The following is a 14841-nucleotide window of genomic DNA, read 5'->3' on the forward strand; positions in this document are numbered from 1 at the left end:
GTTGGTAGTCACACTATGGCGTTTGTTATCTCTATGTTATTTCTTAACATAATATTTTAGTCCCTGTGTAAGAGCCTAGAAGAAAAAAGGACACAGCTGGATATTTACATTTTGACACGAAAAACACCAAAGTCGTCTCACCTCAATGTCAAGTGAAATGACCCTGAGGGGGTGACCTCTGGCCCCAATACTGAAAATTTCAGTACCAAATCTTTTTAACAGCGTCCTCAAGGGAGCAAGATTTAATAAATGTTACACCCAATCCTGTTTCTCCCCTAGGATATTAGTAACTTGTTAATGACTTTTATTTGGACTGGATTGTTTATTAGAAATTAAAAAGCTAACAACGTTTATTAGGCCAGCAGAAAATGGCTACAACTTACTAATAAACCATAAATTCTGCAGTTAGAAATGTTAATAAAGTCATTAATAAATAAATAAAAATACAGGGCTCCTCCATTATCTGTCCAATGTGAAATTGTAAATGTTAAGATGTTGTTAATTACAGTCATCCTGTAAGTCCGAAATCTAAATATAGAGATAAACTTTAACAGATTTTTCTGGTTGGGTACAATAGTAGGATGCACGTTTGAGCTCTTACTGACTGAAAGTCACCATATTCACAAGGTTGTCTTCAATCCGATAAATGTAGATCAACCTGCAAACTCAGCGATCTAACACTATGTAAATGAAGCAGTTTATTGATCATTTAATCAATTTGCACTGGAAAATTGCTTTTTTACCGAGGAGGATCGTAAGGCACTTACATTTTATCCTGCGTCAGTGTGTTTCAGATTATCTGAAGTCTCCTTTAACGTTTATATATAACGGCCTTAGGCTTACTAGTAGGTATAGTGTATTTTTCTTGAGTTATAATACTGTCACTTAGGGGTGTATTGGTTCCTGGAAGAGTGAGTATACTCTTTAATTTGTCCCGCTTTTTTTTTTTTTTTTTTAAAGCAGCCTGTCCAGCTAAATAGTCTTGAATATTTAGCAAACACAAAAATAGGCCAGTAGTATTCGCACATTGTCACTTAACTATTGCTGCTTGACTTCAGGCATTATGAAATTAACATTATATGAACACATATACTCCGTATACATGTGTATATACTGCACTACACCACTGCTGTCACTGTCTTCTCAGACTAATAACACCCTAGTACAAATCTCCTTCTTTACTGACGCACCCCCATCAACAACAACAACCCCATCATACAACTCTGTTTCTGAGACAATGCAACGTACTATAATATTATTTGTTATCTGTTTTTTAAATTTTTTTTATCAGTGTCAGACTACTTAAACTAAATTCTGATGTATTCTTCTCTTCTCTTCTCTTCTCTTCTCTTCTCTTCTCTTCTCTTCTCTTCTCTTCTCTTCTCTTGCAGCACCATTCAGTTCAATCTATTCAAGCCTATATTGGTTCAAGACCGACCGTCCTAAAAGCTTCAGTTTCTTAGAACCCAGTGTGAAGAAGTTGGGTCAGAGATACATTTAGTGTTTTCTGTTAACCTACATTAACTGGCCTGCTGGAAGTTGTTCCAATGTTGTTTGTTTCTGCCTTGGACTGTCAAGGATTCACTACAAGAGACCTAGTTCATGCAAACATTTTACATAAAATGAGATTAAAGTTTAAGCTATTCACTTTAAATCACACTAAGGCTAATGTTAATGTCTGTGTGTCCTTACTGTGTGTGACTGAATTTTCTTATTATACGTAATTAATCTTTAAGTCTCTCTTGCAAAAGACTAACAGTATATTTTATTTTTTGGTTGATTCCTTCTTTGTCTCAGTGTTTAAAGACTCTGTTTAAAGCTTTTAAACAGATAACCAGTGTCATGAAATTCAAAAAAATAATAATAAAAAGGAAAAAGCTGAGCAGATTACAAGGGAACCATGTTGTTACATAGAACTATGTTGTTACATAGATTGAAAAAAGTAATATAGAAAATATTAATTGATTAAAATTAGAAATTAAATTAAATCATAACTAACAACATTACCCCAAAACAAAATAAAACAATTCATATTAAAAATAAATAAAACTAAAGAAATAGAAAATACTTTGTTTTACTGAGGATTTATGTTCCCTATTTGACCCCTAACCATAGCTTAAACGTTTGTGCTGTTTCTAAAATCTTCCTCTCTGCATCATTCACATTTTCTCATATGATAAATTGGTCTGACTCTTGTATAACGGGTCTGTGTGTGACATCAAGTTGTAGTGGTTTTTTGACTTCAGCTACTAAGAGCCAACAGACCAAAGCACAGCTGGCCCTCTGCCAGAGCCTCCCCTGGAGGATTACTGTTCTGGGACCAGCTGCTCTGTTAGAACAAAAAGTGCCACATATGACTGCTCCTGTTCCCATCAGCAGAATCTACTCTGGTAAAATGCCCCTGGAAACAGACAGGGCCCTGTTGGCAACTTACTTGTAAAAGAAACACATTTATCTTTAAATACTTTATTCAGTTATAGTTGTCAGATACCACTGGGTAACTATCAGCTTATTTCATCCTCCTTAGTGCAACAGGTGCATAGGGTTAATTAAATCACACTAAGTCAGATAATGACAAATGAAGTGTCAAGCATAGGAAAGGTGCTTAATTAAACTGCCTCTGAAATATGGTCTTGTCATCTGTGAAATATCCCTCATTATATTTTCCTATATGGCAAACCCTACACCTGGCAGAAGTCAACTCCAAATGACTTCTCGACACAGTGAAAACAGTGTACCCTGGAGCCAATTTCAAAAAAACCTGACAAATCCTCAGGTACGTAAGTCACTTGCAAGTTATAATACAATAATTCCTCTGCATTGTGAACTGGTCTCAGGTCCACTGTGCACCACTCAGCTCAGTGTGGGTGAGGGAACATAAATGGCAGAGACATTGACCTCATGAGTCACACGCTGGCAGAAAAACAGCTGTATGATTATACCAGGAAGGAGAGAGGACGTTTCTGTATTGATTGATGACAGGGTTACATGAAAAAAAAGAGGTTATTGACTTGATCCCAGGCCTACGTCCAGAGTCTTCATCATTGCACCATGTCAGAATCTGTCCAATACACACCCAAATCTCAAGCTGATACTTGAATCAAGCAAAAGATAAAGAACTTTTCATACTTAACTAACTCATTAGCTACAGTATTTTGTAAGTATTGTGCTGTTTTTCTTCAAACTCTTTCTCCTCTCCAGTGTACAGTCTGTTCACAATAAAGACAATCAGATTATATTAATGCTGATGTAATCCACTTGCAGGCAAAAATACAAGATATACTTAAATCTGATAAGCAGTCATGTAACAATACACAGTCTGGATGGGATTACGTACACTGGGGACAAGCTTTACCACCAGCATGCTTTTCCTGGTTTTAACCCACTTTGCTCTGCCTCTCGGTGTGCATTTACATCTGAGATGCTTGATGTCAGCGGCCCCTTCCTCCACTGCTGAGCTGCTGTTCACAGCACTGACAGATCGGATCCTAGGACACTAATTAGCGGGAAGTGATTTAATCCTAATTGTTACCAAAGGGACAGTGAACGTGCTAATTGCTATATTCCCTCACAATTTTGTCTCTGCTGTAAAATCTATAGTTTTCAAGGAGAATGAATTTAATAGGTTGCATAAGTTCCACTTAAAAGAGGGATGTAAACCCCCCTCTCCCCATTTAAATCATTCTCAGCCAATAAGTCACCACAAGGCTGTGTTGCCAAGGAGCTGCTGGCTCATGGCCAGCTGGCCTGGCTGTCAGTCACTGTGATTTGTCTACAGCCACACCCAGTGTAACTCACAGTCTAATCAAATAACCTTCAATACTCAGGATCAAGCTTTGAGTTTGGGTGTTCTTTACTTAAGTGTGTAAATTGCAGCACCAGGTGAAGAGTTTTAATTATCTTTTCAGTGTTTAAATGACTTTAAGCTGATTTACCTGCCTACAGTAACATTTGTCCACTCAAATGGTAATGCAGTTAAAAATCTGCTGTGTGTGTGTGTGTGTGTGTGTGTGTGTGTGTGTGTGTGTGTGTGTGAGAGAGAGAGAGAGAGAGAGAGAGAGAGAGAGAGAGAGAGAGAAAGAGAGAGAGAGAGAGAGAGAGAGAGAGAGAGAGAGTCTTGTACGTCTGTCTTCATGTGGAGCAATTTGAGTGAAAAGTGAGGACATTTAAGGGTTAAAGCAAGCCACTGTTACCACAAGTGATAATTTGGGCATAGTGGTTAATGCCTAAGGATAGTCTGACAGTAGCACAAATAGAGTCAAAAAGTCAGCAAGCTGACTTGGTAATGTCAGTTACAAAGCAATATTGATCTAGTTTGCTAACAGCTAACTTAAGTTCAGTTTGACCAGTATGGTCATACTGAACCAAATAAGACTCGGTGAGTCAAAACCTCTGAGTGTACTGAATTACGCAAGTATGCTTTTTTTATTGCTAATAAATTCAACTTTTTGATTGTAAAAAGAATAATACAATAGTAGTATAGTATAGTGTAATAGTACTGTTTCTTCTTGGTTACATCGTCTCTGTGAAACTCTTTGGGGTCAGAATTAGATGTAGGTTATGTAGGGTAAAATTTGCGGTGGCTGTTGTGGTTACAGTTAGGGGCTAGGGACTATATGAGGATCCTCACAAATACCAAAGTACAAACGTGTGTGTGGGTGTGTGGGTGTGGGTATATGCATGTTTACCCCATTTGAAATGGTCACGTAAGTCATGCCGCAAAAAGCAAAAAGCTGCTTATAGAACAGGACCCATCATGATAAACAACATGATTAACAGCTGGTAATGTCAACAAACACACACACACAGACACACACACACACACACACAAATGTGAACAAATACACGCATACTCTGTGGCCTCCCAGGTGAGTAAACAGTGTGTTGCTGTACTTTGGAGTGAATCAGTCTCTCTCACACCGAGTTCAGGCAAAAGCAGACGGAAAACTGACAACGACAAGATGGCCAGAGTTGGTTTACTGGCTTTCATTGCCTGTTTACTGCTGGAGGGGTTTGGACTGGCCGCCGAAATCCCAGAGGAAAAGACAGGTAAACGACAGAGGAGCAGGTATGGATTGAGGAGGCAGGAGGCAGCCAGAGGTCAGAGATATATATGAAAAGCCTGGTGGTCAGGCAGTTGATCGTTGTTTGTTCATTTTTAAACACCTGACCTCTGACCCCAAAGTGACACCACTCAAAAATATGTTTTGATTATCAAACACTGTAGGTTTGAAAGAAAATTATTGATTTCCTCTGTCATAGAGGACAGCAGATGTGGTATGTTTGAATTATGTTGGATACAATTGATTTGAATGCTGAAAAGAAATAACTGGAACCAGTCCTGCAATAAAAACACAGTTCTCTGCTGTACATCCAGACGTGAGCTCAAGATACTGGTGAGATAAAAGCATGGATGCAGTCCAGGACTTCTCTAATAGTACATCCATGTGTGAAAGAGACACATGCAGGCTGGTGTTCTACGAACATACATACATTTGTGTATGAAGAGTCATAACTCAAATCTGAACACACAGATATGAAAGACATATGTTTGGATTCAATGTGACTCAGATGATAGTGATCATCACCAATAAATATCCATAGATTATCTTAGAAATCAGAAACAAAGATACAACGTTTTTTTTTGTTTTCTTCAGTCTCAAAGTAATCCAGTGACATTGTCTGTGCATCCATGTGTACATTGTAAACAGGAACTGCTCATATGTAATCCGACTTACAGTTGTATTCAAAAGTTTAGCCACCCCTTGAAAAATAACAACTTTTGGTAATTATTTTTTTATGTAATATGTAATATTACATATGTTATATGTAAATACAGCCACTCTAGGTTATGGAACATAAAATGCAATATTTGTAGCAAGCGTTTATGCATTATTTCATTTAATTTCATACACTGAACGAAAATAAAAACTAAAAATATCATTGTGGCATGTGCAAAAGTCTGGAGACCCCAAGAGTTCTGCAGCCTGAGATTATGTCTTGTATTAAGGTCTCAGACTCTGGCCTGAGGCATGTCAACAATTGTGATTAGAAAGCATCAGCTGGTGCCAATTTAAAAAGCTTTACAAATACTCTGACCTTGTGTGAACTCTCACCAACCATGGGTTCCTCTAAGCAGCTGTGTAAGACTCTGAAAATGAAAGTTATTGACTAGTGATGGGAATTCCGGCTCTTTTTAGAGAGCCAGTTCTTTTGGCTCGGCTCACTAAAAAGAGCCGGCTCTTTCGGCTCCCAAGTGGCTCCTCAGATTTTTTTGTTGCTTAAATTAATTTATTACCAAATTATGTGTAAAATGCACCTTTCCAGTGTGTAGTCTCTGTCTATGTAGTCTCTGTCTATGTAGCGCCTAGTTCTCTCGCTCTCTCACGTCTCCCTCCCTCATGTTCCCTTGCACACATCTTGACCAATCATGCGGCTTTAACTGAAAAAACAATCCGGATCCGGCCGGATCGTTCGCGTCCGACCCATCACTAATTGACGCCCGTGATGTCCACAATGCAGGAGAAGGCTACAAGAAGATAGCAGTGTGACAGTAACAGTGTGAAATGTCATTAAGAGATGGCAATTTAGGGGAACTGTAGAGATCTGATGAGATCTGGAAGACCAAGAAAAACCTGGGTGCAGGAAGATGGACTTCATAAAATCTAACGTTAGAAGTATTCAACAAAACATCTACAGAAGCCTGATGTTTTTTGGAAACAAGTCCTGTGGACTAATGAAGTAAAAATAGAACTATTTGAACACAATCAGTAAAGGGGTGTTTGGAGAAAAAAAAAGGACCAGCATTTCATGAAAAGTACACCTTTCTAACTGTTAAGCATGGGGCTGGATCTATCATTCTTTGGAGTTGTGTGGCAGCCAGTGGCACAAGAAACATTGCACAGGCAGAGAGAAGAATGGATTTCACTAAATACCAGCAAATTCTGGAAACAAACATCACAGCATCTGTTAAAAAGCTGAAGCTGAAAGGAGGAAAGTTTCTATAACAGGATAATGATCCTAATCCACTCCTATCCTGTGGACCACCTCAAGAGAAGTGAGCTGAAGGTTTTGGACTGGGCCTCACAGCTGCTTACAAAAAGTATTTGCAAGCTGTGATATCTGCTGGGTGGGAGTTACTAAGTATTGACAGTGTAGGGTGCCCAAACCTTTGCACATGCCAGAATTATGTTTCATTTTTATAATTTTTTGTTCAATTTATGTAATAAAACAAAACAATGCTTGAATGTTTTCTGCAAATACTGTGCTTTCTGTTCCTTACCCATGAAAGGCTGTGTTTATATCTGTTCAATTAAAACATCACCAAAATGTGTTATTTGTTAGGGCGTGGCCAAACTTACTGTAATGTATTTATAATGGGTCCAATTCACCAAAATGTGAATAGCCTCAACTTGTACCCCCCCAAAACATTATAGAAAATGTGGCTCCAAAACTCAAAAAGCATTATCATCTACCAAATAGGAACAAGACAAAGAAAAGTTATAGGTGTGATCAAATCCCCTTGGACATTACTGAGACTGTGAATGTCCAATAAACTTGATTGACAGCGTCAGACGTTAAAAACTCCAATAGCCTAAGAATTTTGTTTTTTAGGGGTACTGCTGGAGAATAACGTCAGAGCTGTTTCAATAACTTCCACTTTGTCTTCTGTTACCTTTTTAGGAGATGTGTTTTTGTCTCAGCAGGCGGCACACACAGTGCTGCTTCGCTACCGCAGATACAACAGCGGCCATCTTGAAGAACTTCACAAAGACAATCTGGAGCGGGAGTGTAAAGAGGAACTCTGCACGATGGAGGAGGCCCGGGAGGTGTTCGAGAATGATGAGAAAACTGTAGGTGGCACGCACACACACACACACACACACACACACACACACACACACACACACACACACACACACACACTCACACACACACAAACACACACAAATAATCCAGGTATAATGGCTGAACTCGTTTACTTATTAACATATATATTCCTCTTTCAGATGGAATTCTGGGCCGGCTACATCGGTAAGACAAGTAAAAGACAAGTTCTCACACTTACTCTGAATTTATAGCACGATCACCTCTAAACCATGCATGCTTTATACATGTGTGTAGATGGTGACCAGTGTAAGCCACCCCCCTGCCAAAATGGAGGTGTGTGTGAAGATGGAATCAGTTCGTACGTCTGCTGGTGCAAACCAAACTTCAGCGGCAAGAACTGTGAGATTGGTGAGTGGGTAACACTTAATAATAAGGAACAAGAACACATGAGGAACTAACTGCTAGTGAACAATTAGTTAATTAGTAACTCCTAATCACATTTTACAAAGTAGGTAATGATTAGTTAATTAAGCATTGAACTCAGGAATGACTTGAAAGGGATCATTAATAAGTATTTCCCTAATAATTCCTGATGGACTACTATAATTGTCCCTTATTTCATGATCATTATCTTATGATTACTTACTCTCTTTGTGGTGCATCCTACTGAGTGGAAGTACTAATTAACGATTAATCAATTACCAAGTCATTCCTGTACCTTAATTAAGTAATCATTAACTAATTATTAGCTACTCTATACACTTATATTAGGCATTCCTTCTGAACTATAATTCAACAAATAGTTCCTCATTGGTTTTTCATTCAGTTTCCTGGTATCTAGTCAACAATGTTGTGTCTCTTATGTCATCGGTATAAGTGCTGATATGATAACATACAAAATAGATTCACTCAGTTTTCTTGCCTTTTCCAGAGGTGTTCAAGCAGTGTTCGTTCAACAACGGTGGATGTTCCCATTTCTGTGTGATGCAGGCAGAGCTGCCTGTGTGTCAGTGTGCAGCCGGTTACCAACTTGGGGAAGACAAGAGAACCTGTGAACCAATAGGTAAAACAAAATGATAAAATCGTACACAGCATTCAGCAAAGTGGTTGTTTGGGTGTCTTGCTTATATATTTAGACGTTCATTTGTTACTCTCAACACAACCTTAATTGCACTTGTGATATCAGGGGGGAAACATGCCCCCATGTTTGAAAGAATGCCCCCAAAAGTGCCCTGTTGGATGCCCCTCTAGTAGAAAAAAAATATGCCCTGAATAATGTGCCACTACATAAGGGACAAAATGTACACCATTGCCTAAATGCTTTGCTCTGTTTTACACTCCAAACACTACACTACACACATATGCACAAATGGAAACAATCCTATAACACTGGAACCCCATTGTGCAAATTTTGATACTAAATTACACCCGTCTCCTCCTCTACACCCACATCTGAGACAGTTGTGACTTATTCGCCCAAATGAAATTCTAGTGCCAGCTACTGTACATAAACCTTCTCATCCTCGCCCATAGATAAGAGATTAGAAGTGATATACAAGCTGTCTTTTATACAGCAATAAGACAGAAAGCTGGACTCAACATGTTACACTTCTCATCCCTTTGGTATTCATTAAGGGATTACAGACTGGCTCATAAACTGTGTGTTGTAGAGTATAGCTGTCAAATAAAGAACATAATTTATGGGAATTGTACACAGTGTGGACACTGGCTGGAGAACCACACAGTTGAACATAAACAGATGCAACCATCACCAACCTTAACCACAAAAACATAGCTAAAGCAAACATTCACATCTCTAACCTACTTTATGAAATGACAAATGTGTATCCTGGTTCTGCATGTGCTCAGGGTCCAGTGTTCGAAATACTGAAAATTCTGTAAAAAATAAAAAAATAAATTTTTTTTAAAAAATCATAGGATTTAAGGTAGAAGTATTAAGATTTTCAGATCTTAAGTAAAAGTACTAATACCACAGTGTAAAAATACTCTGTTACAAATACAAGTTCTGCATGGCAAATGTTACTGAGTGAAAGCAGCAAGTATAATCAGGAAAATATATTTAAAGTATTGAAATTAAAAGGACTGAGATGCAGAAATGGCCCTTGTGACTGTCATACTATTTTACTGTATATCATATCATTAGATTATTATTACTGATGTGTTAATGTAATAGCAGGATTTTAGTCATCTCATTTCAAACTATTTTGTATAGGACTGCTACTTATGATTATTTTTTTCATTATGAATTAATCTGTTGAATATTTTCTCCATTAATCAACTCATTGTTGGTTTGTAAAAATTAGTACTTCAATCAACTAATCGATTAATTGACTAATCGTATATACTGTTGGGTAGTTTAATTTATTACAAAACATAATATTTGATAAGCACTTGTTTTGGAAGCAAATAATTGAATTTCTAAAGTAGTAATTACAGTTGTCAGATAAATGTAGTGAAGTAGAAAATACAATATTTTCCTCTGAATTGTTTTGGAGTAGAAATAAGTGGACACTTTTTGCAACCTCTGCCTTTGACAAAATAGCAAAAGTCATGCAAGCAAACTGCCTCAGGTGTGAAAAAAATCTGACACTGTAATAATTCTGTATTATTTAATTATGTTTAAGATACAAAACTAGAATATCTCCCTCTTTGTTTTGCCTTTTTATTTCCTCCCTCAGAACAATTCAGCTGTGGTAGCGTGAACATGCCCTCCACCTCCAACACCAACACCAGATCTGTCGTGAACCTTCGGTCAGCAAACATGACACACAGCTCTAAAAGAAAACACAATTCAAGCTTCACCCTGCAGGATGACTACTATGATGACAATATAACACAGCAATATGATGACTACGACTTCCTTACGAATGATTCAGATCTGTTCAACATTTCTGTGGTCCCTGAAGTAGACATACGTTCAGTGAGGTTGGCTTCCAGCTCCTCTGAAAATCCAGCTGAGGTTGTGATGAGCAGTGGGGAGGTTAGCATTGTCACCGAAACGCCCACAGAGTCAAAGCAACTGCTTTTCCAGGCTTTCTACCCCACACTCCCCACCATCAAGGAAAAAGAAAACACTGACCAGAGGATTGTGGGAGGCAACGAGGCCATTGTTGGAGAGATACCTTGGCAGGTACTGTGTGCAGAATGGAGAGATGGCGATGAGTCGAAGGCAAAGGGATCAGGATGTTTTCTGGTGGTTTTTGCTTAGTTCCAGGGAGGTCAAAAAATCTGATGCTTCATTTAGAAAATGGTAGTCACTACAGCAGTGCTGATGCTTGAACCTAGCAATTTCTCTCTCATCTAATTTTGCATAAACAGGCCTCACAAAAGCATTAAGATATTAAAGCGCAAAAGTTAATCCCAAGAAATGTCAAAAAGAGCAAAAAAGGAAAGTTTAAAAAAGGAGGAGACATAGTTAAATATTGTGATACTTCAAATTGACATAATTTAGCTTTAGAATTTTGTACTTAAACAGAAAATAGGCCAGACAAGCTGTCAGCCAACTGACTTGGCCTGGTATATTTCTTGGCCTTATAAAGGGACACTCCACAGACTCCGAAGTCTATGGGGGAATAGTTATTCATCATTTGGATGATTGATTGGTTGAGTGGTTTATTGGTTTAGACACAAAAAGCCTGATTTACAATCTAGCCATAAGGAGTTTTAACGATGCGAGCAAGAAGAGCTGATTTAACAAAAGCTGCATTATGGGACATACATGAGGGATGGAGGGGATTTTGGGTATACACAAATACCTAGCTGTTATTTCTGTTCTGTCGATTTGTGCTTATTCAAGTATTTGTGTGTGTGTGTGTGTTGTGTGTGTGTGTGTGTGTGTGTGTGTGTGTGTGTGTGTGTGTGTGTGTGTGTGTGTTTGCAGGTGGCTCTGATGTCTCATTCAGCAGTCCTTCAAAGAGCGGAGCCTTTTTGTGGAGGATCTCTGCTCAGTGAATTATGGGTCATAACCGCTGCCCATTGTCTGACACAAGCTAGTATTGCTAAACGAAGTTTCTTCGTCAGAGTGGGTAGGAAAAACTAATATTTTCTAAATACTCTACATTCTACATCTCTGATCCATATCTCATAAAGTACAGAAGACCATGTTAAGTTCTCCTATAAATACCTATGTATTTTGCAGCTAGGTAAAGTGTTAGTAAGACCATCAATGTAAATTTTTCTTCTCAGCTTCATGAGTAAAACTACTTTGTTTGCTGTTTGTTTTTTAAAATTTGATGTTACTTGCTTTCGTTTTATGCAGTAATCTGACTTCAGAAGGTGCTAGACCCATCACACACATTGCCTTGTGCAGAAAATGATATAATCACATTATAATATATAAGTCTATACTTCTAGGTGAACATGACGTGAGCAAGGAAGAGGGTCCAGAGCGAGATTATCTGGTGGAAAAGCAGCATACCCACCACATGTACGATTTCAATAAGTCACCGTATAACCATGATATTGCACTACTGAAGCTTGCCAGTCCAGTGGAACTGTCCTACCAACGGCGGCCCATCTGCCTGGGCCCCAAAGACTTTATAGAGAACCTATTGAGGGAGTCCAGCAGCTCTCTGGTGAGCGGCTGGGGACGGCTAAAGTTCCTGGGCCTCGAGGCCACCAAACTTCAGAAGCTGGAGGTGCCCTACGTGGACCGCACCCTGTGCAAACAGAGCAGCCGGCACCACGTCACGCGCTATATGTTCTGTGCTGGCTTCCAAAGTGAACAGAAGGATTCATGCCAGGGAGACAGTGGGGGGCCACATGCCACCAATTACAAAGGCACTTGGTTCCTGACAGGCATCGTCAGCTGGGGCGAGGAGTGTGCCAAGGACGGGAAGTACGGCATCTACACTCGAGTCTCACGGTACTACCCGTGGATCAGTCAGACAACAGGGATCCGAATTAACTAACTGACAAATGGAGTCAATGTGTAGGGATAACTCAGCTGTGAGTCAGCAAAACATGCATAGCATTTGTCTAGTTAGCCATTGGAAAAGTCAGTTTTACTACTACTGAATAATCAAGAGAGAAATCACTCATGTTTATTTTGATTATCCAATAAGAGTATTTTGCATGTTGTTTGAAATATTGCAAAATAACACCTTGTATGCAATTGTATGCAAAAATAAATATTTAATGTAATCTTGAGTACATTATGTTTAATCAGATGCTAAAGAGCAGGGCTCATTAGTGATTCGAGTTAAGGCTCTTTTAGTGAGCCAGATCATTTGGCTTAGCTCCGCATTAAGAGCTGGCTCTTTCGACTCTCTTCATTTAGTACCAATTCTGGCTCTTGTAATTCAGCCAAACATAGCAATAGTTTGACCTATGATTGCACATACCTCAAAAAAACACATCACTACTGCTCACCACACAAGTGATTTCACTTAAGGGGGATTATTAGACCTCTGTGCAGGCTGAAGTTGGGCAGAGAAGCTATGATGGGGATAATGTTATGTCACCTGAATTACTAAAGTGAAACTTACTTGCAGGCTGTGGAGGAATTCCACAGGAGCAGGAAATAGTATATCTAATATATATATATATATATATAAATGCAATATATAAATAATATATCTAATTGCAACAACAGCAATCTGCAGGTTTATAAGTATATCTTTTAATCAAAAATTTAATTGTTACTTGTCATAAAAGTAAAGGTGTACAATTAACAATGGCTCAGTTCCATTACACCAATTAATGTATCAGTGCGCCAACAAACACAATGGCAGGGCACTTAGGAGTATAGCCATGATTAATAATACTAATTAACATTAATCACACTGTGGTTTTCTTGTGTCAAAATGCAGTTAAAAAAGGCAGATTTAACTCAACGAAGGTTCAGTTTTAACAGGAAATAAGTACATCTACCCGTTTATCCCCACTTTTTTACAAATGTTAAGTGAATTATGGTGTTACCTTAACATAAGAATGATAAAGATGTAAGCTGTCCCACCCTAACAGGTGCACCACAACCAGCAGCAGTTAGAGAGATGTCAATCAAACACATTCTGTACACCAACATAGTCCTGAGAGGAAGTCCAATTAGGCAAGATACATGTCTAGGTGTAGGGCTCTCCCTTTCTGAAGCTAGGACCTAGACTATATCATATAGTGAAAAAAATCACAGCAGTCAGGTTGAATCAAATCAAATAACCCTGTGCTTATATTTTTGAAAATAATCATATGCATTATAATACAAGCTTTCACAATGATTCAAAATATCAAAACAGTGCAAAATGAGCAAAAGTAGCAAACACCAGTTTAAGGTACTGTGGATAAAACATATCATAGCCTGACTGAACAAATTCATTATCAACTTATTATGAGGTTACAGTATAACACACATTGGGTGGATTTAAAAAAAATAAATAAATAACATGATAAAATGTTATTTATTAATGTGTTTTATTGGACACATTTTATTTAGACAGTCCAGCACTTCCTATCAAGTGACTTCAATGTTCCCACTGAGGGTGTTAAATACTGTAAAAACTTATCTTCATTAAGTGTTAATATTAAGTTTAGTGTTACCAGGGGGATCAGATTTATATAGTCCAGTTAACTGTAGTTGATTCCAAAAGCTGTGGGTATAATACTGTATCTGTCTGCCCTTCAGCACATATGGTGGTAAAGTGGCAGTGTTTAACAGAAAATCAGTCTGGTCAGTTTTAAAATAATTAAAAATCTAATCAAATCAATATTTCATGAATCCACAATGTAACTGTAATAGTTAAATTCTAAACTACTCCACTTACAGTCACTACCCAACAGTGAGTCTAGCTTCCCTGTTGGTGTAAAATGTAGTACAGGTAGAAACAAAACAGTAGGTATGTGCGGTGGTTTGTCCATGCAGAGCAGCACACAAACGGAAACATAAAAGCTTGCCTCATCTCAGCTAATGATTATGGAAGAGTTGCAGAACTATCACCAATCCAAAATCAACTAATTACACAGGAAACATGTAACACATTATCAACAGCAGCAAGA

At 38.3% G+C, this 14841-nt stretch overlaps 1 protein-coding gene across 1 annotated transcript; it reads left to right on the forward strand.

Annotated features, from left to right (window-relative positions):
- The first annotated feature begins 4880 nt into the window (after positions 1–4880).
- On the forward strand, positions 4881–12993 carry f9b (coagulation factor IXb). Its single transcript, XM_051400568.1, has 8 exons — positions 4881–5049; positions 7684–7853; positions 8010–8034; positions 8125–8238; positions 8762–8893; positions 10530–10981; positions 11732–11876; positions 12205–12993. Exons 1-8 carry the CDS (start codon positions 4962–4964, stop codon positions 12759–12761), a joined length of 1683 nt encoding a protein of 560 aa, XP_051256528.1. The 5' UTR covers positions 4881–4961; the 3' UTR covers positions 12762–12993.
- The last annotated feature ends 1848 nt before the right edge of the window (positions 12994–14841 follow it).

The sequence above is a fragment of the Dicentrarchus labrax genome, unplaced genomic scaffold, assembly GCF_905237075.1.
Source record: "Dicentrarchus labrax unplaced genomic scaffold, dlabrax2021, whole genome shotgun sequence".
Lineage (NCBI taxonomy): Eukaryota > Metazoa > Chordata > Actinopteri > Moronidae > Dicentrarchus > Dicentrarchus labrax.

Excerpts from the sequence above, each read along its gene's own strand:
- f9b (XM_051400568.1), top strand. The coding sequence starts at position 4,962 with ATGGCCAGAGTTGGTTTACTGGCTTTCATTGCCTGTTTACTGCTGGAG. Across the intron at positions 5,050-7,683 it reads AATCCCAGAGGAAAAGACAG|GAGATGTGTTTTTGTCTCAG; the intron begins GTAAACGACAGA and ends TTACCTTTTTAG. Across the intron at positions 8,035-8,124 it reads ATTCTGGGCCGGCTACATCG|ATGGTGACCAGTGTAAGCCA; the intron begins GTAAGACAAGTA and ends ACATGTGTGTAG.